General features: G+C 52.1%; 6 protein-coding genes across 6 annotated transcripts; 3 read left to right on the top strand and 3 right to left on the bottom strand.

Moving 5' to 3' along the window:
* Positions 1 to 480: 480 nt before the first annotated feature.
* Positions 481 to 5,601, bottom strand: AAFC00_001733 (uncharacterized protein; the record flags this gene model as incomplete). Its single annotated transcript, XM_069340958.1, has 4 exons — positions 481 to 2,436; positions 2,504 to 4,370; positions 4,420 to 4,906; positions 4,980 to 5,601. The coding sequence occupies 4 exons, from the start codon at positions 5,599 to 5,601 to the stop codon at positions 481 to 483; spliced, it is 4,932 nt and encodes a 1,643-aa protein (XP_069204471.1).
* A 978-nt stretch (positions 5,602 to 6,579) lies between these two features.
* On the top strand, positions 6,580 to 7,949 carry AAFC00_001732 (uncharacterized protein; the record flags this gene model as incomplete). The annotated part of the gene is made up of 2 exons (XM_069340957.1): positions 6,580 to 6,721; positions 6,784 to 7,949. 2 exons carry the CDS (start codon positions 6,580 to 6,582, stop codon positions 7,947 to 7,949), a joined length of 1,308 nt encoding a protein of 435 aa, XP_069204470.1.
* Positions 7,950 to 8,083: 134 nt separating this feature from the next.
* On the bottom strand, positions 8,084 to 10,709 carry AAFC00_001731 (uncharacterized protein; the record flags this gene model as incomplete). The annotated part of the gene is made up of 2 exons (XM_069340956.1): positions 8,084 to 10,112; positions 10,186 to 10,709. 2 exons carry the CDS (start codon positions 10,707 to 10,709, stop codon positions 8,084 to 8,086), a joined length of 2,553 nt encoding a protein of 850 aa, XP_069204469.1.
* A 1,117-nt stretch (positions 10,710 to 11,826) lies between these two features.
* On the top strand, positions 11,827 to 13,036 carry AAFC00_001730 (uncharacterized protein; the record flags this gene model as incomplete). The annotated part of the gene is made up of 4 exons (XM_069340955.1): positions 11,827 to 11,853; positions 11,913 to 12,005; positions 12,053 to 12,123; positions 12,181 to 13,036. 4 exons carry the CDS (start codon positions 11,827 to 11,829, stop codon positions 13,034 to 13,036), a joined length of 1,047 nt encoding a protein of 348 aa, XP_069204468.1.
* A 2,603-nt stretch (positions 13,037 to 15,639) lies between these two features.
* AAFC00_001729 (uncharacterized protein) lies at positions 15,640 to 21,338 on the top strand (the record flags this gene model as incomplete). The annotated part of the gene is made up of 2 exons (XM_069340954.1): positions 15,640 to 20,688; positions 20,751 to 21,338. The coding sequence occupies 2 exons, from the start codon at positions 15,640 to 15,642 to the stop codon at positions 21,336 to 21,338; spliced, it is 5,637 nt and encodes a 1,878-aa protein (XP_069204467.1).
* Positions 21,339 to 21,946: 608 nt separating this feature from the next.
* Positions 21,947 to 25,226, bottom strand: AAFC00_001728 (uncharacterized protein; the record flags this gene model as incomplete). The annotated part of the gene is made up of 2 exons (XM_069340952.1): positions 21,947 to 22,151; positions 22,213 to 25,226. 2 exons carry the CDS (start codon positions 25,224 to 25,226, stop codon positions 21,947 to 21,949), a joined length of 3,219 nt encoding a protein of 1,072 aa, XP_069204466.1.
* Positions 25,227 to 25,966: the final 740 nt, after the last annotated feature.

Here is a 25,966-nt window from a genome sequence, read left to right as displayed (position 1 = left end):
TTTAGAGTCGGATAGACGCGATATTCCATGTGAGCACGACACTTGGACGATGGACGATGAAAGAAGTCTGACGAGAACGACAACAGCGAGTAAGTCAAGGAATAGAGATATAAGAATATCAGGCACGAATAATATCATTGTCAATTATAATTTAGACATCGATTGCTTGTATAAAGAATAGTTACTAATTACTTGCAAGCAGATCGAAAGATTCATGGTTTCATTCCAATTAGTGTGACAGCTGTCGGCTCTCACATTGTACAGTATTTTGGTAAAATCAAAAAACTCTCATTAGCTCTAGAGCACCTAGCTTGGCTCCTCAAAGCTCTCCAGATGAATTGTGCCGGACGCCTTGTGCCTTTTGCCATGTGCCTTTTATCCTACCGCCAGCCACTTGACTCCTGCCGCTCCTTGTTGTTATACACGACCAATTCTATCTTACATCTGTCCTGTGTAGTTATCTGCATCTACCTCCCTCCCTCAGTGCAGCAGGTTTCGTAGACTTGGACTCGCGCTAGCTCCTGCATTGCTCGGCAGCCGACCCTCGGCCGATCCATCTCTCGGTGTTTCTGGCCGCCTCATGCTTGCCACAGGGCTACCATGTTGACCCGCGGCCGCCGGTGCTTGCTGTACCCCGACGTACCCATTCTCTCGACCTCCGCGTGCGGCTGCGAATTGAGGTCCTTGGTCCATCGATGCTCCTGGTATGTACGTCGGTGAAGTCACGATAACCTGCGGCGATCGCCTTGCGTTGTCTCCAATCGGCTGCGGTGGGTGCGGTGGGTGCGGCGCGCTTCCTTGCATACTGCTCGGTGGAGCGCTGACCTGCTGTGGTGGCGGCGGTGGTGGAGCTATGCCCTGTCCACCCATGTAGAGCCCAGGACCATGTCGCCCACTCAGTTGCTCGTGACCGCTGATATAGTGTAGACCTGCCGCGCCTGGGAGCGAATGTCCATATCCATGGCTGGTCCCGTTCAGTCCGTTGATCATATTCGGACCCGCAACACCGTTGATACCGTTGCTCCCGTTGCTCGGACGTGCGGGCGCTCCTAGGCTTGGACCATTCACGGGTGCATATGGCATGATGGGCGCCGGGGCTGTGGGTAACACTTCTGGAACCCTTCTTACCTCTGGAACCGCCTCCATCGGCGCCCCATTAGGCGCCGCATGAACCTGTGGATGCAGCAGATTGCCCGGCAACGTCTCCTCAGTCGCTCCAATCCATGTAGGAGGTGCAGTGATAGGGGGAGCAGTCGACTGCCGTGGTGGCGAAGACACATCTCTGCTCGTCTCTGGTCCGGCCTTAGGGTTATGTAGCATCTTCCAGTGACACTTGTGGCACTGATATTCCACAAGGCCATCCTTCACATCATCTCCTTGCTTTGGCGCGACATCTGCTTCCCCGTTGACAAATTCTTGTTTAATGCCCTGACCATTCGACTGCGATATGCCATCTGGTGTGCCACCAAGCTTGCCCTCTCGTATGCTTCCATCCACGCCTCGGACGAATGCAATCGGTGTCGAATGAAGCTCCGCCTCCCACCATTTTGGACTGACATCGATCCCACAAGTAATACACCGCCGCAGCCTCTCTTCCCCTGCCGCGTCTTCGAAAGGGCTATCGCCATGGTCTCCAGCACGTATTGCGCCTACAGATGAATGCCTGGCGCCTCTTCCACCCATACTTGCAGTAGAAACTCGGCGGTTGAACCCCGCAACCGGGGCGGAAGCGTGCGAAGCAAATTTGGTAGACTGGCTCAGAAGATTTGCCTTTCGAGCTGTTCCCGTAAGAGTCTGATCTGCCTGCTTGTAGTTCTCGACGTATAACTGAAGCGCATTACTTCCGCTGTCGTCGGTAGCTTCGCTGATCTGATGGACAGTCGTCTTGACAGTGTGTTCTTTGCACCAGATAGCTGCAGTCAGAGCCCCGTTTTCTTCTCCTAGTGTGACAGTCACGACCTGGTCCTTGCGTGAACCCTTGATTGGGGTCACGTCAAACCCAAAGGTGTACCCGGCTTCAGCAGCACAGCCAACGTGAAAGTTGGCTTTGCACTGTAGACATGAGACACATGAGCCATGCTTATTGTTCTTGCATAGCTTGCAAGTCGCTTCATATCTCTCTATCGGTATAGCACTGAACCCCTCAGCTCTTTCCAGCTTGCTGGCCCGGCTGAAGCGAATTTCTGGTGTCCACACAGCGCACAATACGTGGACCCAATTGTTGCCGTCTGTACGCTTGAGAGCCTCGCGGGGCATGACTGGCCGGCTGAGTTCCATCTGACGATCCCTGTACTCCAGCTTAGCCTTCTCAGTTAGTTCCTTCTCTAGCCGTTCTTTCTCGCGTTCCCTGTCAGTCTTCTTCTTGTGGGACACCCTCGGCGGCTCGAGCAGTTCCTGTGGCGTTTCTTCCACTGTGCACAGGGTACATGCATAATCCTATCGAGTTCAATCAGTGAGAAGCCCATCATCTTCATATTGCTATCGCCACACGCAGTATACTTACAGTTGACACAACAGGATTACGGTCGTTGGCGCATTGCTCACATATCCATTTGGCAGGTAGCACTTGATCCGCAAGCCCGAAGCATCTTTTGTGTACGGTCATCTTACAGTGGCCGCAAGATACAGGAAGCTCTCCAGACGCGTCTAGTAGTTTACACACAGCACACGGTAGATCTCTCCATCTGGGCTCGTCGGGTATGATAGGGGGCGGTGGCGGGGTTGGTAACTTCGGCGGCGGGGCAGCCTTCTCCTTCTTCTTGTCTTCTGCTGCTGTCTTGCTCTTCTTTTTCGGCGGCTCGGCTGAGGATTCGATAGAGGGAACTGGTACATTCGCAGCTTCTGGCGTTCCAGCCGGTGGTGTTTCGTGCGCAGCGAGTACCTCGCGCAATAATTCCTCATCGATTCTTCTCTTCAAGCCCCGACCACCATTCTGCGCTGCCTTCCTGGTAGCTTCGTCTAGGTCTTCGTACTGAATGGCATAGCGACGCCACAGGCCAGCGCATCGGCCACAGAGTGCCAGCATGAGCCGATTGCCCTTGTCCTTTACTCCTTTTCCACCATCAGCCGGCACAGTCTGCCCAGGCGTTACGCCAGGAGCTCGTCGCCATTGGCGGGAGTGCTTCGTCGAGCAGAATTTGCACTGAAAGCCGCGCTTGTGTGTTTCTGCTTTGGCGGTATCAAACGCCGAGTCGTCCAGATCATGAGCAACTTGCGCCTGCATCTTGGCTGCCGCATCCATGTTCTGTCGCTTCTTTCCTTTTCTCCCTCCATAGTGATCCCAGATCTGTTTACCACGGAGCGTTTTCTTCCATAGATAATAAAAGCGCACGATTGTGGAGTTGGGCAGGGTGGTCTTCATGTGCAGACGAACAGAGCGATGCTCTGAGCCATATTTTGATACACCGTCTTCGAATCTCTTCAGCTCGTCCTCGGTGAGCACAGGCTCTTTGAGATCTTTGTGTCCATCCACTTTGGCAAGCTTCTGCAAAGCTTTCTCTTTATCGAAATCTTCGTCTATCAGGAGCTTCAGTGCTTTGTCGAGGAAGTTGCACCCATACTCAGCAGCCCGGATTGAGCTTGCGAGACCTTTCGCTCGTGATACGTAGTCGTCCACAAATGCATTGTCTACCACAGGAGGTGAAGCATGGTCTTCTTTTATATCTGTCGAGAGCTCAGATCCTTCTGGCATCTTGAAGAGGAGCTGAGCAGTACTCCTAGGATCATCCGGCGGGTAGTCTCCGCCACGATGGACGTAGCCAGGAGGTTCATCCTGTACCCATTTCGGTCGCTTAGCCTTCTCTACCCGGTCTGCTTCGATAGCAGCAAGTGTTTCCTTCGATAATTTGCCATCCTTCTTGTGACTGCTGCTTTTGACGTAACGCTTCTTGATATCAGCAGGTTTGACCAATTCGACCGGTCGTCCGTGCCATATGTTAACGTTGGCCTGATGTCGAGGCCCAAGGCGGGAGCTAGCTCTCGGATAAATTGCACGGTCATCATACTGCAATGCATCCTCGACTCTGCAGTGGATGCCCAGGTAGCGGAAAGGCCACATCTTTGCCATCGCGATTTCAGCCTGAGTGCCAGGATGCTGGTCGGTCACGATCTCCGAACTTGGGCTGGGCGCCCGCGTGCTGTCTAGCTGGGCAGGATCCTCTTCTTCTTCCTCGAAAATCTCGTCTTCTTCCGTCGCACTCGTGGCCTGGCCCAAAACTGGAGTTTGACGGGCTTCCAATTTCTTTTCTTGAGCTCGACTGCACGGTCCACAAGCCCATGCGAAACCTCTTGTAGGTTTCTTAGGCAATGGCGGGCGAACGCAGTTCATGTGGTATGAATTTTTGCAGATCGCGCAATCCACGGAGTCGTTGCTGGCCTCTGTAAGTGTCTCGTGGTCGAAATGAGTCAGATTCTGCTTACCTAGCACAGAACTGTGAGCAGCGTTTGCACAATTTTACAGCGCTCGTTAGTTCCTTGACTCTACCAACTTCCACAGCGATGTATTTCCAGCGTTCGTCCAGGGCTTTCTTGACCTTGTCCGGAACGTTAATGATCTCAGATGTGGGGATCAATTCATAGAATCGACGAATGAAGCGGTCGAAAATTTGACTGTACCAAAAGCAATCCGTGCCTTTGCGATAGTCATCCAGATTTGGAATTTCTGATCGATGCAAGATTTGACATTTGCCACGCAGGGAAGTGAGGGGGCAAACATCAGAGTGCATGGTCCCGTATACCAGACGTGTGTCGCTGTTGTGACGCTGAACGTCTCGTGGTCGGTAAAACCAATTGACACGTATCGAATCTACAGGAGACTTCGGATCCTCCGAGTTTGTGTGTAAGAACTCCATAATCCTACATAGATAGTATGGGTCGCCTGGAGGTTCACACACGAGATATACATGATCTTGACGGGTCAGTGACATTACGATACAATTTGCAATGTGACGCGCAGCCATATACAGAAACATCAGACTTACCATCAACGTGGAGAACAGCACCATCGTCAGCCACCAAAGCACCCTTTTTCAATACGACCTTGGACTTCTCAAAGGTCATCATATTGAATGCGCGGGACTGGTTAGCTGCTGGTACATAAGCCGGAGTAGTAACTCCAGTACTTGAATTGCCACCGGCCTTTCGTTTGCGTGGCGGGTTGCTTGATGTTGCAGTTTGATCTGACGGAGATTTCTCGGATTGCTCGGGCTCGTTCGCAGTGGCAGCGCGCTTGGTCTCGGATACGGCTTTCGTAGAGGCGGCAATTTTGGCAACCGTGGACTTTGTAGATGGAGCGGCGACGAGGTCATCATAGTCATCTTCGAAGTCAACATTATAATTCGGCCGAGCGTTGGATGATCTGTTGCGTGAACGAGTGCCATAGACCACGGCATCATTCGAGGCGCCATCTACGGTGGTGCCTTCGGGTTCGGCTGGTTGACCACCTGTTCGCCCTCCCGGTGCCTGCGGCTCGCTGGCAACGCCATCATCAGCCCTCACGGTCGATGCAGCTGCATCGGTAGTCTGAGGATCATCCTGTGACGCAAATGGAGAGGCTGCTCCGCTGTTATGGATCGCAGGCTGCAAGCCGTCGCGAGGATCCATGTATGCTGACTTCGCGGCACCTCACCAAGACAAGTGTTTGAAGGACAAGGGAGCGTGAAGTGTCAAGCTTCGGAAACAAGCGTAATAATAGTAGAAATTAGGCGCAAGAGCGCATTACGCGGATAGAAAGTGTAATCGGTATAACGCAGAGTGAGATCCGTTCAAGGATCAAACTGCGTCGGCAGCAGTCTCGAACAGCCACGATTCGAATGTGTGAAAGGGAAGTTGCGTACAAGCAAGTAAGCCATCGAAGTAAAGATCAATCCAGTGTTAAGCACTTTCAACGCCTCTAATTACTGTAATAAAATGGTCTGGATTCAGATGCCAAGGCCTATGTACGGAATACAACGATACACGATACAATCTCGATCCTACTGCTACGGAGAATGTTGACATTGTTTAGAGATTGGTCACGTGTGAAGCTCGCTGCCCTGCCGACAGACGTCAGGTCATGAAGAATTACCTTGTGGAACAGCAAGTGTCTATTATCCAGTGGATGGACAAATATATGACACAAGATCACGCTGTTGGGCACTGCAGTGTCATGCCTTACTACTGCAACGTCAAAGTTTGTTAGGCTTGTCAAGGGGTTTTGGCACAGTGATGATCGCGTATTCAGACAGGGACACAGAGGGTCCATGATTGAGCCGGAAACTTGGTCCACGACGCGGTATTCCCGCCGCATGGCTACAGCGAAAGTCGGAATGTCTTAAGCTGCTACAAGCAGTTTAATCAATCCCCACAGGCTTGTGCAGATTTGCTGTAATCTAAATCACTTGCGCCCGTGATACACCAATCAGATAGAGTTGTTGTCACGGGGCCCAATCAAACAACAGTATTCGATCGCTTACGCTACCCATCCGCAGGCAAAGATTACCGGGGTTCTGCCATCTCACTCGAAGTTCATCACGTTCTCCACGTCATCCGCTGACTTTTTTGACTTGTGGTATTAAAGGAGTGATAACAACTCTCACATACATGTTAAGAATCATGGCCAAAAGGGCTATTCCCAAGAATGGGGTTGATTACCGTGGCAAGCTGGTGCTTGCGCCCATGGTGCGCTCTGGCGAATGCCCCTCGCGGCTTCTTGCACTGAGATATGGTGCTGATCTCGTATGGGGTAAAGAAATAACCGACTAAATTGCACGATGAAATATGTGCATACTAACGTTGAATGTCAAGGTCCCGAGACCGTCGATAAGGCCTTGATTGGTACAACTCGGCGAGTCAATCCTGTTACTAAGACCATCGACTTTACAAAGCCGTCAGCTAGTGGTGCATCAAATCCTAATCTCGCCTCGGGACAGCGTGAAAGTGTCATCTTTCGCCTGCATCCTGAACAAGAGGGACGCCGATTGATACACCAGATCGGGACTGCTAATCCTGCCACTGCAGTCCAAGCAGCAAAGCTGATTGCTGGCGATGTTGCTGGGATTGACGTAAATGCGGGATGTCCCAAACCTTTTAGCACAAGTGGTGGTATGGGTGCCGCCCTGCTGCAAACACCAGACACTCTATGCTCAATACTAGATGCTCTGGTCGCAGAGGTTGGCATTCCATTCGAGATTGGTATAAGTGTGAAAATTCGACTACTGGATACACCGGAGCAGACAGCTGAATTAGTGCGAAAACTGGTGGCCACTGGTATCACGGGCCTAACTCTTCATTGCCGCACAACGCCCATGAGACCGCGGGAACGTGCTATCAGAGATCAATTACGTATGGTAGGCGACATCTGTCGCGAAGCCGGCGTTGCATGTCTGATGAACGGTGATGTCACGTCCAGAGAAGAAGCAAACAAACTAGTCCAGGAGTATGGTGTAGATGGAGCTATGATAGCCACAGCAGCGGAGACCAATCCTTCCTGCTTCCGCCTGGAAGCTGATGGCGGTCGAGCTCCATGGGAGGAAATTGTCAAGGAGTATGTCAAGCTTGCAATGTCTGTGGAAAATCGCTGGGGCAACACCAAGTACCTACTAGGACAAATGATTCCCGGAAAGTCCCCATGTTACCGACCTATGAATCAAAGCAAGACTTACACAGACTTGGTCAAGATCATGAACTATGATGAGGAATATCTCGCCATGGCAGAAGCTGTCGATCAGCGTCTTGAGACTTCAATTAAGAAGGAAACCAGGGCGGAGAAGAAGGCTAAGAACAAGGCAGGCGGTGCGGACTCGAAAGCATCAACAACCAGGGCTCCACAACAAAACACGAGATCCGAAGGCACAGATGCCAACAAGAAGCGCAAATACGATGATGCGAGATTGGACGCCATGCCGGACGATATCGCCCGAGAGACGGCGCCAGGCACTATGGAATCGAACCCGACTCAACTGCTAGTATAGGTAACTAGGGCTGAATGATCGGCTTCACAAGTTTTTCGATACGAGAGAATCATGCACTGGAAGCGGTATCTGCAAGCCTTTGTGTGGCGATACAGGGCATGATAAATCTAAATTCACATGTGCAAGGGCATCAGCTATCTCTCTACAACCTTCACTTCCTTTGCTAGAGCATTGCAGAGTTCGACGCGGATGCCTGCTCCACTCAGCACATCTATCCAAAGCCTCTGCGTGTCGCTCAGGCGGTCATTTTGACTCTTCACTTCGACAAAAACAATCTCTCCGTAGTCATGCTCGTCTTCTCGCCAGAGAAACAGATCAGGCACGCCTCCGCCCCTCTGTCCGTACTCCTGAGCGACTACCTTGCACACCGTACTGAGTGCGGCGGGCGGGAAACACTTTGCGATTGACAAGAGATCACCCAATTCAAAGGACCAATCGAGGCCAACTACACAAGTTCGCTGCTCGCTGTGCTCATCCCATACCCGCTGGACGATTCCCACTGCGCCTCCGTTGCTAATCTCATTTAGTCGTTGGTTCATTTCAGAGATCCTCGAAGGGTAGAACGCATCTGTATGAAGGTCCAGAGGACAAGTCTGATAAGCAGTTTGGAAGACATCGGGTATGTAAAGGAACAGAACGTCGTAGAAGAGATAAGCGAAAAGCGTGCGCAGTATGCCACCTTCGGAGTGGTAGCCTCGGTAACCGAGCCCTCGGTACTGTGACAGGCACATGGCCTCAACGGAGCATTCTCCGCCTCCTTCCTCCACACCAGGATCGATCCATATGGTCTTGGAGCCTTTGCGACCTTTCTGTGTAGCTTCTCTATCACGCTCCTGACGCAGGATCTGTGTTCCATAAAAAGTCCGCTCTGCTGGTTTAGCCAATCGAACATGACCAAAATCATGCTGCTCTCGCTTCGGTATCCTGAGTGACTTCTCAAGCTTCACTATACGTTTCTGAAGGTCGTGGTGATATATGAGATGTACAAGAGGATCCTGTAGACCTTCTTCACAAGTCTGTAGAGCGACCCGTTTCCAGTGCTTCTTCGCAGCATCTCCGCTTCGACCTTCGGTCGGCGACAGCGCATGCATGTAATGCTCCTGTAGAAGGGCTTTCCTTTGATACCAATCACCTCGCCGTGCGGTATGAAACTGGCGTTGGGCGAGCAAGCTGGTTAGTATCTCGTGCTCGCGGGTATGCTCCTTCAACTTCCCCAACACGTAAGCACCCTTGTGGAGAATGCGAGTGTAAACCCACGCCGGGGACAGACGGCGTAGATAGGCACCTTCTCCAGACGCGAAGATACTCTCCTCCTTTTGTCCCTCCTCCTCCACTAACGCCGTCCAGCGAGGAAGGACGTCCTCGAAAATGTCTATTATAGTCTGGATTCCATCTTTCGTGAGTGGCCCGTTGAACTCAAGTATACTGTCAACTTTAAATTGAAGCCGGAGGGAAGCCTCGAACTCCAAGAGGATTATACGAGACGGAAATATGTTTGTGGAGCGACAAACAATGTAGCTTGGAAAAGTCCATCGCGCAATTCGAGCAAGAATGATTGCGGTGAGTGACTTTTCCGTCCATTCAGTGGATCGATAGAAGACCAGATGCACTCGCTCGAAGAGCTTAAGCACTGGCAGTGACAAGCGTACAAATGGGCCGGTGATTGCGAAGATCTTGTCCATGAAATGTTCGTCGCGAGTATGAGACGGAGTCGATTCTCTGCTCTCCAGATCAAAGTCACCTGACATGACTGAACCTGCGCTCTCTTCTGTGTCGCTTCTTTTCAGAGATGTCCACCCCAGGCCTGATTGCTTACTGCTAGCCTTCCTGAATGCTTTCGCGAGTTCGCGTTTCGTCTTCCCCTGCACCTTTGCGTCTTTGGCCAACGTCTTGAGTTCGTCTAAGAGCAACAGTGATGAAGCTTCCTCAAGATCAGTGATATGTTCGGCTGATCCATCTGCGAAGGTGAAACTGTCTCCAATCTTCAAGCTATCTTCAAGCGCAGCAAATCCAGACTCAGGGAGAAGCTCGCTCGGTGGAGGGAGACTCCTGACTTGAAGTAGATCTTTGATCGCAATATCGAGGTTAGCAATATCACTATGGTATCCTAAACGATTGACACGATGCCAGCTTGAAGTCTTGCGAAGGAACAATCGAACATAGCTGCGCTCTCAGTCAGCCAGGGATCACGAGCTGTACACTACAGCAGTGAGATCGTAGTACTTCATCTACTTACAGATACTGCGCTTCGAAAGTCAGATCACGCCATGTTTGAAATAATGCAGTCTCAGCCGCGTCAAACAGATGGCTTTCATCCTGTAATACAGTATCCAGTGCTAAGTTGAAAGCATCTACATATATAGAACTTTTCCCCGGCACCCACTTGCGCTCCGCAAGACGTTGCTCGGGTGTGCTACTATGTTCCTCCGTAGAGGGAATTGTGTAATTCTCAATTACAGCCTTCTCGTCAATGGGTGGCAAAGCGGTCTCCAGGTCGGTTTTCCGAACCTTAGTGGCATGATGAATTTCTTCAGAGTCACTTTCAGCCTCAGAGTCTGGGATAGAAGACTTGAAAAAGGAAGGCGATGGCGGCCGATTTTCTAAGTCAGGCGTGGCCTCGACATCCTCGTTGATACTCAATCTCAATCGTTTGGCAGACCGATCTCCTTTCGCGACCTGATCGGTCTTCGGACTAAGCTGCAATTGTTTGCGCTTAGCCAGCATTACATTATGCTGAGATGTGCCAGTATCCCTCAGCATTTTATCTGACGACGCCACTTGTGTATTTTACATACATCATGGCGCGGATGTTTGACGAAAGGTCGCGTTGATCTCGACACGCATTCACGTGGACTTTGTGCATTTGGGGTACTGTCGCCATATAAGGTTTTACGCAGAGAAGTGAGGTAAGGTACAGGGTACCTACAGAAACCACGAACTCTTATCTCCATTAAACACCATGTGAGTATGACGTCTCCTCGCAGGTATGAGGCCGCAAGCCTCCAGTCCAGTCCGCTGCAACCCCACAAGTGATCTTGCAAATTACAGGTAACAAGCGAAGCCATCCGCGAATGAGGTGTTGTGTAGGTAAATCTCGTGGGCGATAGGTGCAGAAAGCCTTGGTTACATTGGACGCTACTACTCTTCTGACGTGTCTGTGGATGGTAACACACGGTAAAACAAATCAGGTAGGCTGAGCTCTTTGGAACCAATCTATATCTTCTTGAGTTCATGAAAGAAGCCGCGATCGACTACCTGGAGTTGCTGTTCGGCCATTTTTACAATCTTTCCGTGACAAGGATGTCCTCCCACGCAGAGCCTGTGCCTTTTACGATTCCACCACCACAACGGCTCCATGAGATCGCCGCAACACAGGCTGAAAAGGAAAGACAAGTTCGAGAAGCGAGGGCTGCGGAGCTCATACAACGGAATTATCGTGGCTATCGCTCAAGAAGGGAGCTCCAAGGCTATGGACTTTCTGCGTCGGATAAATGGGCCGAGGTAATCTTTGAAAGAATATGCTTCTCTGGCAATGTTCACTGACACCTTGGACTCAGGCAGTAAAGGATGGTATGCGAGTCTACTGCTCCACTACGGATTATGTTGACGACGTTTTCGTGATCTAGCACAGTATAGACGGTCAACTCAGCCAACATCGAAGCATGAACGCTTATCGTCTCTGTCAACTAGTGACTCTTTGGCCAAAAATCGTTGGCGTCAGGCTTGGGATATCGCAGAACGGGCTAGCAGTCGAAAGGCAAGTGGGTCAGATAGTAATGACAATCTCACCAACGCGAACGATGATGCTCAGCCTACGGAGACGAATGGGGAGAGCATTACAAGGAAGAGAACGAGTACGCGACCGCAGCCGCGTGTTATGGGTATCGAGTATTTCCTTGAGATGGTTCGTAAATTCATCGTGGCATCGTATCAGTCCTTGTGCATACTCTGACTTCAGGTTAGGTTGACCACCATCATCGCTATGGCAGCAACCTTCGTGCCTACCACCAGGCGTGGAAGGACAGTGATACAAAAGAGAACTTTTTCTATTGGCTAGTAAGACAATACCTATGCTTCAGGAATTGCACATACTGATTATCTAGGATTATGGCGAAGGTAGAGGCGTGGATCTCGAGAATAGACCTCGTAAACGACTGGACGAGGAGAAAGTGAGGTACGTTAGCAAGCTCGTCTTCCGGCAAGAAAATCTCTAAGCCGTCACGAGATACAGGTATCTAAACAAAGAAGAGAGGAAAATGTATCTTGTCAACTTCGATCAGCAAGGCTTGTTGCGTTGGGCGAAGAATGGCGAACTCATCGACACATCTGCTCAGTATCGAGATAGTCTCATGGGGATCGTACCAATCTCAGATACCTCAACACCCACCTGGCGTGACACAAGTGGCCAATCGAAGACGACGGTATTTTCTGATAATGGCAGCAGCACTTCCATCAGCAGCGTGGGAACCAAAGATGATCTGGAACGCGCCGAGAAGCCAACTGAGAGGCCAAATGACGATACACTTGTTCGATCGAACGCCAACCCCGATTCACCTCCACAACAGACCAAGAAGAAGAACATCTGGATTTATGTAGCGGATACTTCTTTCCGCATGTATGTTGGTATCAAGCAGAAGGGAGCATTCCAGCACTCATCAATGCTAAGCGGTGCTGCTGCTGGAGCCTGTGGACAATTGCGTGTCAAGCAAGGACAGCTGAGGCGAATCGAGGCCTTGAGCGGGCACTATTCGCCACCTTTGCAAAGCTATCGCGAATTCGTCCACCACTTGAAGGACGAAGCCGTTGATCTGAGTCATGTAAATATCACACGCTCATATGCAGTCCTGTTAGGCGTTGAGGGTTACACGGGAGTCAAGACAAAGCTTGGCAAAGGCAAACAATATGTCCACGATGTTCTCAACCCAAAGGAAGCAAAGGAGAGACAAGCAGATCAGCAAGATCGATCTAGCAGTGCCCAAAAGGAGACGGCGTTCCTCGAGGCTCAAGCAGCAGAAGTCGAAAAGACGAAACGGCGCACAAGTCTTACCACTCGATTGAAGCAGAAACTTCACGTAAATGGTGGCTGAGACTATCTTCAAACGGACTCATGCAAGAGCACATACCCTTACTTTTCTTACATTTATGGATACCCCAACTCTTGATAACTTTCAATCGCGACCGTAGTCTAGAACTCCTACCTAGCAAATCATACGCATGATGCTTGATCAATTCCTCATCCTCTTCTTGGTGACTATGTCATGAACCGTCTCAGTCGGCTCGAGTCTAAGTCCTTCCCTTGAATCCTTTTACGCCGTTCCAATACGTTTGCAGGGTCTCCCCATACAACTTAATAGCCACAAAATTTGAATTGACAGACTTGTATCGGCAACGTAGGCACAATAACAGGCGAAACGATTGCGGGCGCCGAGGACTTTTTTGATTCCTCTCCGAAAATTGTGTTGTAAAATGTGCTTTTGTAGTGGACACGGTTACTAGAAACAAGAAGATGAGACGAGAAAGATAACTTGGTCTTTTAGCGGGTCACAGGCACAGAGCAAAGAGGCACGAAAAATTAACTCCATGGCCGGTTTACCCAAATAAAGTGATGGCTTGAATGACTTTAAAGTGATAGCTTGATGGATAGAAAGTGGTACTTAGTAAGATTGGAGTGATGAGACCATGAAGCTTGAGCTTCAAGCCGCAGCGTGAATTTCGAGTAGATACAGGGCGAATACTAGAGAGTGGTTGCTGCCGTTCGACTTGTGCAAAACTCACCAGAGTAAGGTATGTAAGGTAGCTACTGCGATGCAGTAGTGCAAGTCCTTGCCTTGCCTAATTTAATTCATCCGATCTCCGCGATCAGAGAGCAACGTTAAGTCGAGGCGCGACAAACCGTTTTATCTGAACTCGACAAGTCTGAGATGATCTTTAAGGTACTGTATATCTGGTCAGAGGCAGGTACACCCGTGAGGGTTTTGACCTGTGCACCACGATACCGCAAGGTACTGTAGTTCAACAGGCTACCTGAGGTAGTACGCACCATGCAAGCCACGGGGATAACGCCGTACCTTGTAAGATCTACATGAATTATCCAATATTGTGAAATACCCTGTACATTTACACTGTATACCCCAGCTGTTTTACGAATCATTTGCGCCGTGCTTCAGTACCATACTGAGCGCGCCCACATTTATGGTGTGAACGTTCTACACTTGTGTGAGGTGTGTGATGCTCCGTGTATACATGACGCAACAGGTGCAGTGGCTTGGCTCTGCCCTGTGTAAGGACCTCGAGCTCAAAGTAGGTACTTTACTTTTGTACTCCGTACAGCCAAGTTACTGATAGCTACCTTGGAGAATTAACTCGCACCTTAAGTGTCTAGACACGTGGGGAAGGGGCGGCTGAAAACAGGAACCACGGAACAAGATTCAGCAGTATGCTGATATCATGGTTCCACCAAACACTTGTAGAAGATATGACAAGTCAACACAATCAATCACCAGAGGCCACTGAAGTATACTGTGATAGCAACTGATGTCTCTGATCTCTTACAGATTTCTCCACAAGAATATCATGTTTGAATTGGGGTGTTGGTTGACAGCATTGTGACACCACAGCGCATCCACACCTATGACCAAATTCCACGATCCTGATCATACCCGACGCTAGCAGCTCGAGCCGAGTCGGTTGTCTTCGCGAGTTGATTTAGGTTGGCCCAACGGCTGGGGGACAGAAGTGTTTTCCGACTTGCGCGTCGTTTCCATGTTTCATCAGTGAACCAGGAGGAGATTTAAACAGAGTGGAGAAGAGATTCGATACTGATGTGGTGCCTGTTTGCGGATACAATACATGCGCGATGCGATGATCAGTTCGCCTCTTCTCTAGTCCTGAAAGGGTTTGGGACAACTCGTTTCTTCCGCTTCTGACTCCACTTATGCGGCCAGAATCGATTTTGGTGGGTATGATCGTCGGTCCTGTGCCCTGCATGCATATAATCCCTGTAAGCATTCCGTCATTTCACCAAGACACCTTGATCCCACACGAAATTGAGCTCTCGGTTGCCCTGCGATAGCTGACGAAACACCAATCTTGGACCAGACTCTCCAATCCGTAGAGAGCATGAGAGAGAGTGTCGAACGACTCGGGCATAGGTGCGCTGATGCGAAAAGCTTTGTATACAATGTAGGTGCTTCGAGGTGATATAGCTGGTAGGTCTCCCACAACAAAACGCGGCAAGCTGAAGTATACACTGCACCTACAACCATGGGCCACATAACCACTAACGTTTGTTCCCGATCTCCACTGCCTTCGCTAGATGCATCTCTCCACAGCCATCGACGATGTTGCGTGCCACACTTCCCCAGCTGTCTCTTGTGGTGGTGAGGCTGGTGACGTGTGAGCGCCTATCACCGTAAACCCACTTGTCCAACTTTTGAGGCTGGTAAATGTAAGATGAGGCGCGAGCTTGTTTGATGTCATAGGTAGCTCTGTCGAGTTTCCAGCCCCTACACTGTCCATTATAAGATATTTGCTTGGTCGTCTCGCCTTGGACACTTACACATTTCAATTTCTTCTATTTGATACCCCTAACATTTGCATGAGCTCTTCTTCTTACGCATACTACTCCTGGCCTAACAGTCCTCGCTCTATCAATTCAACTCCTCAAACCACCACACGCACAACTAAAAGTATGGCTCCCTCACCTGCAGCAGGCAAGGCTTCTGGCGCCCCCAGAACTCCTACCAAGCTTGGTAGAAAACCCCAGAGCAGCCAGACTGGCAAGCTAGGTCAAGCAGCATCTAACACACCGGCATCTGGTGCAAAGAAGCCTTCAGCACCTAAGCTCTCTGAAGCTTCAAAACCTGATGTAGATGCCCCGGAAGCGCCCGAGAAGCCCGAGGTTGGAGACGTAGCCGAAAAGGCTGGCGACACCGCCAAGGGTGCCCAAGATAAGGCCGGTGAGGCTGCTAAGGACGTCTCAGAAAAGGCTGCAGACGCCCCTGAGCAAGCCAGCAAGGTCGAGATGAAAGATACCACAGAAGCTCCATCCACCGCAACTGGAAAGGATGACGATGAAGACGATGATGACGAAGGCCCTCTAAGCAAGGTTTCCCAAGCGGGCGACCAAGCAAAGGGCGCACTCGAGGAGCAAGCTCCCAAACCAATTGACGACTCTAACGATGATACTGTGGGCGGCGCCCAGGAGGCAGCAGAAGAAACCGCAGACGACGCTGAAGATAACGACGATAATGCTACCGAGAAAGCTGGCGATACCGCTGATGACACAGCTGACGACGCAACTGACGATGCACAAGAAACCGCCGGCAAAGTCGCCGGAGACACCCAGGACACCGCCGAGGAGACTGGTGGCAACCTTCTTAAGGGTGCGAAGGGACTGGCCGGAAAGGCCTCAGGCCTTGCTGGTAAGGCCTCACAAGACCCTTCCAAGACCGCTAAGGAAGCCCCTGGCGATGTGAAAGAAACCGCCGAGGACACCGCAGAAGATGTCAAGGACACTGCTGAGGACGCTGCCGAAGGTGCCGAAGACACTGCCGGTGACGTCGCTGAGGGTGCCGAAGACACCGCGGAAGACGTGGCGGAAGGCGCCAAAGACACTGCAGAAGATGCTGTCGACGGTGCCGATGACACCGCGGAAGGCGCCAAAGACACGGCAGAAGATGCCGTCGACGGTGCCAAAGACACCGCGGAAGACGCACAGGACACGGCAGAAGATGCCGTTGACGGCGCCGAGGACACTGCCGAAGACGCGAAGGACACTACCGAGGATGCAGCCGAGGACGCTACGGACGGCGCCGCCGACCAGGCTCCCGATCTTTCACAGCTTCCACTCGATCTCTCTGTGCTCAAAGGCGTTGAAGTGGCAGAGGATGGCCTCGCCTACGACAGTGAAGGCAATGCAATCGGCAAGCTCGCCGAGGGCGATGCTGAAGATCTTGCAGGATATCCCATTGGCGATGACGGCGAGATCCTCGACGACGATGGAGATCTCGTAGGCCGCGTCGAGCTCCTTCCCGACGAGGTCAGAAAGCAGATGTCAGAGCTCAAGGACAAGGGCGAGTTGCCCGAGGGCGCTGAAGAGATCGTTGGTCAACTACCTGACACCGATGAATACGCTGGCGAGACTCAACTTCCCGGTCTAGACATTCTCAAAGGACTCACTTGTGACCCAACTGGTCTTATCTACAACGACGATGGTGACACCGTTGGCCAGGTCGTCGACGGAGACCCACAGGAACTCATGAATGCTACGCTGAACGAGAACGGCGAGTTTATTGATGATGACGGCAACGTCGTTGGACATGCTCAGATTCACGAGGATGCCGCCAACCTTGTCGACCAAGCAGAAGACACCGCAGAGGGTGCTGCTGGCGACGCCACGGACGCTGCAGAAGATGCTGCCGGCGAGGCCGATGGGATCGAAGATGAACTCCCAGGCATCGAAGCGTTGGAAGGCAAAGAGCTCAACGATGCTGGCGAGATTGTTGATGACCAGGGTAACGTCCTCGGTGAGATCGAAGATCAAGACCTCAAGGACAAGATTGAGGCTGGCGATCTCAAAGCAGAGGACCTTAAGATCAACGACGCTGGCGAGGTTGTCGACGAAGAAGGCAATGTTCTCGGCAAGGTCGGCCTCGCTGAAGGTGCTGCTGAGAAGCTTGCTGCTGCCGTCGCGGTCGATCTTCGCATCCTTGATGGCCGCAAGGTCAACAAGAAGGGCAAGGTCCTTGACGACGAGGGCGAGGAGATTGGCGAGCTTACCGAAGGTGAGATTAAAGATTGTGCCGGTCAGAAGATCAATGACAAGGGCGAAGTCCTCGACAAAGATGGAAAGATCATCGGCAAAGTCGCCGTTGTGCCCGGAGAGGCAGCCGAAGCCGCCACTCGCGAGCTCCAGGAAGCACTTGGCGAGACCGCCCAGGGCGAGGACGAGGACGAAGCCGAGGAGGAATCTGGTCCGCAATTCAAGATTCCTGACCTTGACATTCTTGAAGGACTCAAGGTCAACAAGAAGGGCAAGATCCTCAACGAGGATGGCGAGGAGATTGGCGAACTCACTTCCGGAGACCTTGCCGAATGCACTGGTAAGAAGGTCAACGAGCAAGGCGAGGTCCTCGACGCCGAGGGTAATGTCATTGGCCGCGTCAAGACCCTACCTCAAGAGATCCCAAGTGAGGAGCTTGAGGAGGCCAAGGACGCTGCTGAAGATGCAGCCGACGATGCCCAGGACGCCGCAGAGGACGCCCAGGATGCCGCTGAGGATGCCGAAGATGCCGGTCCAGAGCTCCCACCTCTCTCTGTCCTCGAAGGCCTAAGCGTTAACAAGGCCGGCAAGTTGGTAGATTCCAACGGAACCGTCGTTGGTGAGCTTATCGAGGGTGATGCGAAGAAGTTATCCAAGTCCGGCCTCACCGCCGATGCCGAAGGTCAATTCTGGGACAACAAGGGCCATATCCTTGGCCGTGCCAAGACTGTTCCTATCGAAGAGCCTGATGAGGAGGGCACATTCGCTGGTCTTGAAGGCCTGATCGTCGTCAAGGACGGTTATGTTGAAGATGAGAACGGCAACAGAGTTGGTGTTGTCGTCGAGGGCGATGCCAAGAAGCTCGTTGGACGCGCTGTTGACGAAGACGGCGACATCATCGACAAGAAGGGCAGTGTTGTCGGGCATGCCGATCGTTGGGAAGAGCCCGAGGAGGAAGCTGAGCCAGAGGCTGAGCCTCTCGACCTCTCTTCTCTCGCCGGTAAGACGGTCAACAAGATGGGCATGGTTATCGGTGACGAAGGTGTCCCCGTTGCTCGCTTGATTGAGGGCAATGCTAAGGAGCTTGCCGGAAGGAAGCTTGATGGCGAAGGCCAGCTCTGGAACGACTCTGGCAAGGTCATTGGCCGTGTCGAGCTTATTCCTGAAGACGAGCGCGAGTCTAAGCCCGAAGGTCCCTTCGCTGGCCGTCAAGGCCTGCGTGTTGTCGCTGACGGCAAGGTTGCCGACGAGGACGACAACGTCGTTGGTCAGATCGTCGAGGGTAACCCCAAGCGTTTGATTGGTCTTACCGTTGACGAGGATGGAGACATCATCGACAAGTACGGAAACGTCAAGGGCCACGCTGAGCCACTAGAGGAAGAGGAGGAGCTCCCTCTTGACAACTCCATTCTCGATGGCAAGAAGCTCAACAAGCAAGGTTTCGTTGTCACCGACGAGGGCATTCCTATCGGAAAGCTCATCGAAGGCAATGTTAAGGAGCTCGCAGGTCGCCTCTGTGACGAGAACGGTGACATTCACAACGACACCGGCAAGGTCGTAGGACACTGCGAGGTTTTGCCTGAGAATGAGCGCGTTGCGAAGCCAGAGGGAGCATTCGCCGGTCGCGAAGGTCTTCACGTCAACAAGGAGGGCAAGGTCGAGGATGCCGAAGGCAATGTTGTCGGCATTATCACCGAAGGCAACGTTAAGAAGCTTATTGGCCTCACAGTTGACGAAGACGGTGACATTAACGATAAGTTCGGCAATGTCAAGGGTCATGCAGAGCCTTGGGAAGAGGAGGAAGAGCAGCCCGTCGACAACTCCATTCTCGACGGCAAGAAGCTCAACAAGCAAGGCTTTGTTGTCAACGAGGAGGGTATCCCTATCGGTAAGCTCGTCGAGGGCAACGTTAAGGAGCTTGCAGGCCGCCGTTGCGACGAGAATGGAAACATTTACAGCGACACTGGCAAGGTCGTAGGACACTGCGAGGCTCTACCCGAGAACGAGCGTGTCGCCAAACCAGAGGGACCATTCGCTGGCCGCGAGGGACTCCACGTGAACAAGGAAGGTATGGTCGAGGATGGTGACGGCAACGTCGTTGGAGTCATCACCGAAGGCAATGCCAAGAAGCTTGTCGGTCTTGCCGTCGACGAAGATGGTGATATTAATGACAAGTTCGGCAACGTCAAGGGACACGCCGAGCCTTACGAGGAGGAGGAGCAGACCCCCGAGGATCTGTCCGCTCTCGCTGGATGCACTGTCAACAAGGCCGGCAACGTGGTCGACTCGTCTGGCACCATCATGGGACGTGTCTCTGAGGGCGACCCGAAGACTATGATCGGCAAGAAGGTTGACGGACAAGGCCAGATCTGGGACAATGCTGGCAATGTCATCGGAAGAGCCGAGCTCGCCAAGGGTCAAGACACCAGCATCGAAGGTCCCTTCGCTGGGTTCGATAGCATCACTGTCGACAAGGAGGGCATGGTTGTCACACCCGATGGCACCATCGTCGGCCGTATTGTTGAGGGCGACGTCAAGAAGCTCATCGCACACAAGGTCGATGAAGAGGGTGAGATCCAGGACAAGAACGGCAACATCATCGGCAAGGCCGAGCGATGGGAGCCCGAGGAGAAGGAGCGCAAGATCAACCCCATGTCTGGCCGCAGAGTCAACAAGGAGGGTGAGGTCCGCGACGAGAACGGCGATGTCATGGGTAGACTCACCGCTGGTGATCTCGGTCACTGTGTTGGCCTTGAGGTTGATGACAACGGCTATGTCGTCGACAACGATGGCAACAAGGTCGGAGAGGTTACCTTGCTCGAAAACATTGCCGAGGAAGAAGAGGAAGAGCTCTCGCCCGAAGAGCAAGAAGAGCTCAGGAAGAAGGAGGAAGAGAGACAAGTCGCCGAGAAGATGGGTAACATCTGCCAACAGACTCTGGAGAGAATCCAGCCTGTCTGCAAGCAGATCACTGATGTAAGTTCTCACCTCTTCCATATCACCCATCAGACGCGTTGTACTAACATGCTCTCACACAGCTCATCGAGAAGGCCGACCGCACCCCACGTGAAGAGTTGGACGAGGAAGAGTTGGTCAACAATGTCAAGCCATTGATCGAAGAGGGCAGCCGCATCCTACAAGAGTGCAACGGTTCCCTTCGTGGACTCGACCCCGACGGTCACATCGCCGCCCAAGCCAAGGGCCGCGCCGGCACCAAGGAGGCAAGCCCAGAGGAGTACAGACTGGCAGACACGCTCAAGGAGCTCACGAGCACCGTCGTGACGACCATCGACAACGCAAAGAAGCGCATCTCAGACATGCCTCACGCAAAGAAGAAGCTCAACCCTCTCTGGGGACTTCTCACCCAGCCTCTGTTCCAGATCCTGGCCGCTGTCGGTCTCCTGCTCACCGGTGTCCTGGGCCTCGTCGGACAGTTGCTCAACGGCCTCGGTCTCGGTGGCCTCGTCAATGGTCTTCTCGGAGGCCTGGGCATCGACAAGCTACTCGGTGGCCTCGGCCTCGGCAGCGTCGCCAGCTCTCTCGGAATCGGCAAGAAGGATAAGAAGAAGAGCGGTGGTGGCGCTAGCTCGCTCCCGATCGTTGGCGGTCTCTTCGGAGGCAAGTAAACAAAAAGCGAAGAAGAGAAAGTTGGTTTGAAATGAATGAGGACTTGTATTTCCCCGGTATTTTGTATTGTTTGAAGGTCTGAATGTTTTGGCGTGTTTTTTCCTAGCCTATAGGTCTCCTTTCTTTTGTTCTTGATCTCTTGTTTCGATACGGATGTGTTGTTATTGTTTCCGACATGATTTATGTGTATTATCAGAATGTTATATACGGATAGTGGAAATTAATCGCAATCTACTATTCCTCTTTTGAATTCCTCTATCGATCGCTCTCATATTTGTTCTCTCCGTGATGAAAGGTTCCAAGAACGCGCAGTGATGGGCAGACAAAGATAGCATGGTAGAAAAAAAAAATAAAGATACATCTATACATTTTTGCCATACACAGATCGCTTTGCGATCTTTGCTTTTCTATATACACCAGAGAACGCCACCCGTAGCTTTTCATGTCCTCCACCACTTGCGATCCTGCTGCAGCGCTCACTTTTGATCGAGCGATACACGGAGTCGGATGCATGATGTAGCAAGCATCTTGACAAAAGGAGCAAAAAGATGGAAACCACCCAAAGTCTCCGGAAAAGAACAACAAGAAGCTAGCGGAGAAAAGGTGCTCATCGCGACTTCTTGCCCTTCTTGCTGCTCCTCTTCCCCTCGAGACCAGCGGCCTCTTTCTGGGCCTCCTCGAGCGCCTCGCCGGCTTTTCTCTTGCTCTGTTGTGCTTTGGAGGCCGAGGCTACGCTGACGGTTGTGCCCTTGCCTTTTTGGATCTGGCGCTCGGCCTCTTGCCATGCTGCGTCGCCGTTCGCGACCTCGTATCTGTGACGGGGCTGTCAGTATCTGGATGATCGGAGAGGAGAGGAGAGGAAGGGGAACTTACTTGTCGAGGGGTAGCGCGTCGATCATGGCTCTCATGCGTTCTTTTTCTGCACTGTCGACTTGTCTGCCACCCTCTGCGAGATCGTCTTCGAGCGTTTGCTTCAGAGGCGCGAATCTCTTGTCGACGCTTTCGGAGGTTTCTGCTTCTTCGCTGTTATCGTTGCTGCTATCTGCGATGCTCTTGGGCATCGTTTCCGACACGGCGCCTTCTACGAGACCGCGGAAGTGTGTCGAGATCTTGCGCATGACCTTGACGAACATGGCGAGCAATTGGCTGCTGCCTAGACCCAGCTCCTTCTCGACATCTTCGAGCGTTTTTCGTTGCAGACCGATGGCGCATAGCAGGGCTTGTTGGACACCGCTTAGTTTCACGGCTTCGTCGCCCTTGATTCTGCTGGTGAAGAAGAGCTCGGCGATCTTGGGCAAGAGGTCCAGAATGACGTGGTAGTCGAGCATGTTATTGGCGTAGCTGTCTAGGCGTTTCAGGTCAAACGGACTGAACGTTGCGTCGAGCTCTTGCTTTGTTAAAGGCTTGTTGAAAGTGCTCGAGTCTAGCTTGATGCCACTGTTGGCGGACTCATCGATGCTGAGGGCTTGTACGCTGGAGAACTTGGAGAACTGATATGAAAGCAAGCTGATGAAGCGTCTGTGGAAATCCCTGGCGTACGCACCGAGCCAAGCTGGATCTGATGAGCCAGAGCTGTCCAGCGTGCGAAGCATGACGCAGGTATGCTCTCCTGTCAGGTCGTTGGCGGTTTGGCGCAAGTACACCGGACTGAATCCAGCTCGCTTCCAGAACTTGTGTAGTGGTGAGGTGAGGCCATATGAGACTCCAAGATAGTCGAGACGTGTTGGTTTACGCTCAGAAAGTCTTGCGAAAAGAGGAGGCATGGCAGATATGTCGCGGACCTTGACATTGTCTTGTAGCAATGTTGAATCCTCGAGCTCAGCATCCGTAACGCGGACCATCTCCTCCTTGCCAATCTCCGGTTGCAAGTCGTTCTCAGACAACGAAGTGAATTTGCCCTCGAAGAACTCGGTCAGGAGTTGAAGAGCTCTGCTACCGTAACCCATGTTCATGTAGTCAGGGTTAGTAGCGATACGGACGATGCGCGCTCCGGAAAGACCTGCAAACTCCTCGTCTTGGAATTGCTGACTGACAAGCCACGGGATCAGGTCACCTCCTGCCCGTTGGCCACGACTGAGACTGTTGAGCACGCTCTCCCTGCTGATTTGACCTTCGAGCGCGATCTGCACCACACAGAGAGGCTCGGGTAGACGATTCGCACCTTCCTCGACTGGCGGGACCAAAACGAAAAGCTGATGCGCAGGTGCATCTGACATGAGCTGGAGATCGTTGGGAGTGTTCTTGTAATGCGAGGCGACGTACAGAGCCATCATCTGCTGCAAGAACTTTTCCGACACGGGGTGGAAGGAGAAGAGAGTATCTCTGTTGACATGGAGAAGCTGGCATTGCGAAGGGTGGGGGCAGCCACGGGTGCTGGAGACACGAGGAAGAGTGGCATCGAGACAGAGTAACTTGTTCAGCCACTTCTCGACCGAGTCACCTTGTGCATAACGAATGGGCTCGGAGAGAGTAATCTCACGAAGCGAGCGTGCGCCCATGGATGGCTGCGAGGCGCCCTTGCTAGCCTTGGATGTTGCCCTGTCCGCTACCTCTTCGGAAGTGTTCTTGGAAGCGTTTCGCGACTGTTCTCGCAGTTGCTGGATGAGCTTGAGGGAGAGGGAACGACCGGTGCCCTCGTATCCGTTGATAGTGGATGCCATGAAGACGAGGTAGGGGCCGATGAGTTTCCTGACCAGAGGCAAAGGAATTGCTGCGGCTTCATCGATGACCAGCAGTTCGGCTTGGCCGAGTGTGTAGGCATCCTGGGGCTGGATGTATTGGATTGTCTGACGATGCTGGCGATGGATGTTGACTCTAACAATGGCCTTGTTGAAGTCAGGATTCGTGGATTGGATGATCGAGTAATCGACATGGTCGAGGTAACCGAGGGCGTCGAAGCCCTTGAAGACAAACTCGAACAAGGTCTTGAGGTTCTCGGGGCTCGGAGAGGTGATGAAAATGTTACTGTAGCCGTGTGCGACGGCGGCGGCGATGGCCAGACCGAGAGCAGCAGACTTTCCGCGTCCACGAGCGGCTGTCAAGGCAACAGTGCTCTGCAGAGTCTTCTCGGCGATGGCATCAACGAAAGTGAGCAGGGCATTGGCCTGGTCCACGGTCTTGGCCAGGGTGACGAGTGAGCCGACAGGCTGAGTGTCTGCCAGACTCTCCTTGATAGACTCGAGTTCGAGCTGTGCCGGGGTCTTGCCTTGAGCCTCTGGGTCAGGAGGTGGCAGCTGCTTGACATTCTTACCACCCGAGATGGGCAGGACGTTCATCTCGTCGTCAATGACGAGACACGAATCGCAGCTTCCGAGGGACAGGAGGAAGCGCTCGTTGAAGCGTGCGGTGACGTCGTTGTGGGCTTCTGTCCTGTATCTTGCGTGCACGTCCATGTTCATGGTATAGAGCTGCTTGAGATTGGTCATGCCCTTCAGCAGAAGAATGACCAGACCTCCACCTTGCACCGTCTCCACCGCTCTTGCCAGGTTGTTGGGGGTGATGGCCTCGAAGTCCTGGAGGATCAGGGTGCCGTAAGTGTTTCCCAGGATCTTGTCGAGCTCGGCATAGTATGCGTATCTGATGCTCTGTGTGCTGAGCCATAGCTCAAAGGGATCCTCGGTGTTGACTTCGCGGGTGCCTCGCTTGATCTCTGCCTTGATCTTTTTTTCTCGCTTGGCCTTGTGACTGCTGAAGCCAAGCAGCTTGGACTTGTATGCCCATAGTACCGTCTTGTTCAGCTTGATGTCTATGCTGAGGAGAATGTGATAGAGGGTGACGAGGACGTCCTTCTGGTGATCGCCGACGACGACGAAGAACGAGCGCTTCTTCTCTTGAGCCCCATTGCGCATCAGCGCGGGGATCCTCGCGTCCAAGGCGCGCTTGACCATCCTGCTACTGTTTCTTCTCGTTCTCGTGTATTATTCTAGCCCGGTCCGAGGTCGAGTGCAGCAGATTCGAGGCGATGGCGCCGCTGCTGATTTCTCCAAATTTCTTTTCTCCGGCGAGGTGTATCGTTATGCCAGAAGCGCAGAGAACGTGAGATACGGGCTGGCTGCCTTGATGATACGGCAGTATTGCAGAGTCGGTAATAATTGTACACTAATCGATGAATGGACAATATCGAGGCTGGAAGAATTAATTATTGCGGCAAAGCAGAGATTCTTGTATATTACAAAAAGTACTCAGAGGGAAGGTGCACACGCCTGACCCCGGATTCTTGAGCTTATCGAACCAACTTTTTTGTTCTACAAAGGAAACCTGAGTCGTTTATCGCTTATCTCTTATCGCTTTTGCCTGTATAATGTGTTGAATGCGCGTGTGCGCGTGTCAGTCTCGCCTCCCGAGGTTTATGGAAGAACACTTTGACTTCTTGACCCCCTGGTGCTTTTGGTGTACTATACTTTGTGTTGTGAAGCATCTTGTTGTATACAGCTACTGTGACTCTACCTGTGCTGTATATGTAGGTAGTCTCTCAAATCGACTTATCACGAGCTTCGATCAGCAAAGAGTTACCACCACTCTCTGGTCTGCCAGCTTACATCACTTGCATTGCCCCAACTCCTGCCAATCGCAACAACATATGGCAGGAGTAGTCGTGCCTCGCACAGTGTAAACCAAATTATTATAC

This window comes from Neodothiora populina, assembly GCF_041146345.1.
Source record: "Neodothiora populina strain CPC 39397 chromosome Unknown canker_contig_13, whole genome shotgun sequence".
Taxonomy (NCBI): domain Eukaryota; kingdom Fungi; phylum Ascomycota; class Dothideomycetes; order Dothideales; family Dothioraceae; genus Neodothiora; species Neodothiora populina.
The sequence above is the reverse complement of the archived record's forward strand: the minus strand, read 5'-3'. Positions and strand labels throughout refer to the sequence as shown.